The sequence below is a fragment of the Helobdella robusta genome (genome assembly GCF_000326865.2).
Source record: "Helobdella robusta unplaced genomic scaffold HELROscaffold_28, whole genome shotgun sequence".
Taxonomy (NCBI): Eukaryota; Metazoa; Annelida; class Clitellata; order Rhynchobdellida; family Glossiphoniidae; genus Helobdella; species Helobdella robusta.
The window spans coordinates 1,451,213-1,456,212 of record NW_008704435.1 but is presented as its reverse complement, the minus strand read 5'-3'; the positions used below and the strand labels follow the sequence as shown (position 1 = coordinate 1,456,212).

At 31.4% G+C, this 5,000-nt stretch overlaps 1 protein-coding gene across 1 annotated transcript in view; it reads right to left on the bottom strand.

The window, feature by feature from the left end:
* Nucleotides 1-5,000, bottom strand: part of HELRODRAFT_80970 (hypothetical protein) — a gene marked incomplete at both ends in the record, with an annotated part of 23,806 nt that overhangs the window by 12,356 nt on the left and 6,450 nt on the right. Inside the window, one exon of the mRNA XM_009020557.1 lies at nucleotides 1,083-1,237. Within this exon, the coding sequence (XP_009018805.1) occupies nucleotides 1,083-1,237 (155 nt within the window). The remainder of the gene's footprint in view (nucleotides 1-1,082; nucleotides 1,238-5,000) is intronic.

Below are 5,000 nucleotides of genomic sequence, written 5' to 3'. Positions count from 1 at the left end.
CATCTGGATTGAATGAAATGTAAAAAAGGTACAAAGGAATGTGAGAGAGCATAACATGACATAGCATAACAAGTGATGTTATGCTAGTGATATCTGACCAGTAAAACGTTATATCACCTCAAGAGACTTCTGAAATGTTTATTCGTTGATAGATGCAAATTTTGAACAACAAGCAGAAGAAGACCAGTTCAGAAGATCTTTCAAGTAGAATACTTAAAGAGGCCATTGAGTAGTGAAAAATATTATTAATATTGAATACATGCTAGAAGTAGCAAGCAATTGATATGAATCCCATAGATTAGATTTGTACTGTTAAAAAAATCACGTCCTATTCATTCTTTTGTTCGTTCAATTTTTCATTCATTCATTCGTTCATTCATTCATTCGTTCATTCATCTGTTTAAACAATCAGCAACTCATTCATTTAGTACATTCATTGAATATTCATTGAATAATTTCTTTTTTTTCGTACAAAAACAATGTTCGTAATACTTAACTTTCAGCAAGTCTGCTTGACTATGTGGATAAAAAACTATAAAAATCTGAATAGATTCAAACATCCAGTGGCTCTTGTCAACGCCATTATCACTTATCATCAGTTGACTTATCATCACGAAAGCAGAGCCTTACAATCCTCTGAATATTTAAGCATATGCCTTAATAAATGTTTCCCAAAATTTTGTCCATAATCTCATACATTATCAATAAATGAAATAGGACGGTTGATTTAAATCAATGAAAAATTAAAACCATTCGGTTGATTAGCTCACAATTAAAGCTAACAACAACAAGCAAAGTACTACTACCTTGCATGCGGTTTTGTTATCACTATTGATTCAAAAAAAGCTAAATTCAAAAATATAAAACCAAATAGAATTAGTACTGGACAAAGCAAAACATGTTAGTATCATAAGTTCAAATCAATCAATTTTGAATTTATAAAAAAATAAACAAAACAACTTAATATAAATTAAATTAGATCCCTGCAGCCCAAAACCAGATAACTGAAACTTAAGAAGAACAAAAAATCTAAATTTTATTAATTAATTTAAATAAAGCCAGCATCTGAAAAGAAAACCGACTTGAAGGTCCATCCCTGATCGCTGGTGTACCTCTCCATCAGTTTGAAGATGGCAGCCGGTGCACTGCAGATCGGTCGATTCCAACAATCCCGAACCCTTCTGTAGAGGTTGCGTGTGTAGAAGCTTTCGAAACTCTGGTACAACGGCACCCAGCCCTACGTTGTTATGTGTTTGTAAGTGAGGTTGTCGTGTTGTTGTCGTGTGTTTGTAAGTGTTGTTGTGTGGGTGATGTTGTTGTGTAAGAGTAAAGTAGTTGAAAAAAAATGTTTTGCTCTCTCTGACATACGCATGCGCTTACGTATCATTTTATATACTCACGATTGAAGGATGTTTCCTGTCTCTAATGCCGCTTCATCCACACTCCACTAAGCCAATAACAAACAATTCGTATGCACGTGAAAATACCGCATCTCACGCGCCTGGTATATGATTGTTTGTGAATTTGGAAGAAGTTATATTCGAAACAGGTCAAAGTACACTAGCAACGCGAGTCACGGCGTTTCTACCGACTGAGCTAACTGGCGGACTAATTTCTGTGATTTAGTGATTGATTTAGTGATCCAAAGATTTAAATAGAATAGAAGGTACGGGCAAATTGAAATAACAAAAAGTGTAGCTACTGTCTTGTGTGGCTTAAGGGTGAAATCGTCAGAGCAGCCAATGATCACATAAACGAATTGCTTCATTACGATAAATTAAATATATATTAAATAAATTTATTCTGCAGTCTGATGTTCATTTCGTATCTCATTGCAACGCATTGAATTCGTGGCTACGTGGTTGCGAAGACTTATTTCTAAATAACCGAAGCGTTATTTCTAAATAACTGTTAAAAAATATTTTTGTTAATGTAGTTTCTACTGCTGTTATTTCTTGTAATTGTAATGATGTTAATTCAGTGTAAAAAATTAGACGTGTCTTATTTTACATGGTGAAAAAAAAGATCCACCAATAGAGCCAACATAACCAATAAAACCGTGAATACAGTTAACATGGAAATAAATTCGTGTCAAGTGCCAAAACACGCATCATAAGATAATGAACATAAACGCTCACACACAAAAATAGTAGATAGGTATACACGATAAGAAATAATGTGTTGCAGGTATTTTAACTTTATAACTAACAATAACAACAACAACAAAAACAACAACAAAATAATGAAAATTATTATAATGATATTAAGAAGTCTAATGTGACAAACACGGAAAATAATATTAATATGAGTGTGTAGACATTTTATCTCTATGATAAATAATTAAGTAATTTATGAGATAAACAATAATAAAAATAATGAGATAAACAATAATGATAATATAAGTAATATTAATGATGATGAGAATGAATATCTTGAGGTTACATGTGGTCTAACTTAACTAAACTAAACTAAACTGAACTGAATGGTTGCTCTCTGTTTGATGAGCTGCCTTTGAAAATTAATTAATAAAACTACCATGGCAGTCAATGAGTTACCTAATTACAATAAACTAAATTGTATTATTAATTAGCTTGGTGGGGCATATTATCCTAATTTTTTTCTTTTGATCTTTGATCTTAACTACACAAACCATACAAACCACACGCACAGACACACACACAGACACACATACACACCACACACATACACACCACACACATATATATATATATATAAATATAAATGTTATATAAATATAAATGTATATAGTTGGGCACATTGTAATATCTAGCACGTTCTATTTTTTTTTATGTTTTTATTTCATCACTTAACTTTAACTATGTAACAAATATTAAACGTCATCAAGTTTAATAACATATTTGTTAATTCATAGTAGGTATACTAAATATTGAAAAAGGAATTGAATAAACATTATTTAAGATAATTAAATTACTAATTGAATATAATTGAACTACATGGTAAAAGCACCCACGTCAAACGATCTACCGTCTATACATATGTTTATGTTATTAGAGAAATATTTTTACTCCCAAATTTAAAAAAAAATAATTGAGAAGTGGTGAGTTATTTTAGCAGAGAGCAAGCAGTTGTTGGCTCATAAATTAACAACTTAATTCACTGCGTTGGATATCTGTACAATATCACGTTTACAAGTTCTCACATTCTCACATTATAGCAGGTCAAATTTAGTTTAGTTTGGTTAATTTCTTGGGCCCTTCGTCAACTTTAAAAATTTTGCCCTGGTACCTGGTAAATACTAATGTTGTAGGAAGTAATCAGAAATTATTATTTAGTAACTTTTCGTTATTGTTATCGTTTCGTTATCGCTATTTCGTTAGTGCTCCAAACCAAAAACGTATTGAAGCAACAATCTCAACAATAGCCTCAACAATCTCGAAAACCAAGAAATAATTAATCTCAATAATGAACTTAGAGTAACTTTTCGTTAGTTGCAGTAATTAAAATTTTGAAATTTCTTAATACCATAATTAAAAGTAATTAAAATTTTGAAATAAGGAGTGCACCAAGTTCGTTTGCATTAAGTTTCCACTAATTAAGTTACCATTGCTGACGACATATGACGATAATAATGATGATAATGCTACTGATGACGATGATGATTGCATGTATAATTAGATACACCTGTTGGTGAATGGCTGGTTGCCAGTAGGCTGCATGGAGGGTATCGTGTTATGGATAATTTGGGTGATTATTATGTTTCAGTTAGAGCTTGTTTGAACTGAGGTTGTTTTGCGTGGTTGTTGTATGGTTTTTGGTGGTTAGGTGGTTTGTGGTTTATCAATTAATTGATTGGTTGGTTGATTGATTGATTAATTAATTAGTTGATTGATTTATAGAAACTTTCATATGTAATAAAATATATTTAGATAAATATTAATAACTTTGTAAATATCTAACGTAGCAATTATTATTAACTTTGCTGTGTTTCAAAATCTTGCTTCTTTATTAACTAGTCAGGTCTGGAAATAAAGCCTGAGAGAGTCTTAGTTAGCACTGATGTGTATCTATGTTACATCAAGTGGCGGATCAAGAGGGGGTCGGAAAAGCCAGTGCCACCCAGCGCTATTTGTGTTGAAAGATGGTAAAATTCGTTGCTTTAACGTAAAAAGTAGTGTTTTTTAGATCCGCCACTGGTTACATCAACTTTGTTCAGATGGTATAAAAGAAAGCAATTGAATTGTTATCAAGCGTCATTGAAGCTCATAATTTAGTTCTGGTTCACCAGTAAGACAACTTAGTTTGCCGAAATCATTTGCGTTATCTAACTTAATTTAAATTAAGTTAATTCATATATTTTAAAGGTTTTGAATGAATAAAAAAATAAAATAAATAAATAAATAAATTTTTTCATCACTTGAGAACGGAGATAATGAGGCTTGTTTCTCGGATGAACGCAGGATAAAAAGAAACAATTAAAAGACTCCTGTTCATTTTATTTATGGTAGAATCGAGTTTGAAGAAAACATAGAAAAAGGCAAAAATGATGAAAAAGAGGAGCTACGTTACACGAAAATTGTTACGATGAATGAGGAGATCAAGACTGATGGAATGGGATCGTGGGAAAAACACACGAAGAATTGGACAAAACAATTGGGGAAAATGGGTCATATTCCTGGAAGAGGCTTAGACAAGTACCTCCAGGGAATATATCGAACCCAAAAAAAGCAGTGCAGAGAGGGTAGCGGTACTATCGGATTCTATGATTTTTTTAGTAACCAGGCTCCTATAAATGAAAATTTTAAAATGTATTTGAAAGACTTTAATAATACATCATTTTTTTATTATCCAATATCTAAAAATGAAATCCTCCATCAATGTGGCAGATTCAGATTCAAAAAGTTTAGATTCACATAACATTTCTAATATAATTTTAAAGAAAATAATTCACCCAATTAGTGATGTTCTTACTTTTTTATTTGACAAATGCTGTAAACAAGGTATTTTCCCAAATTGTTTAA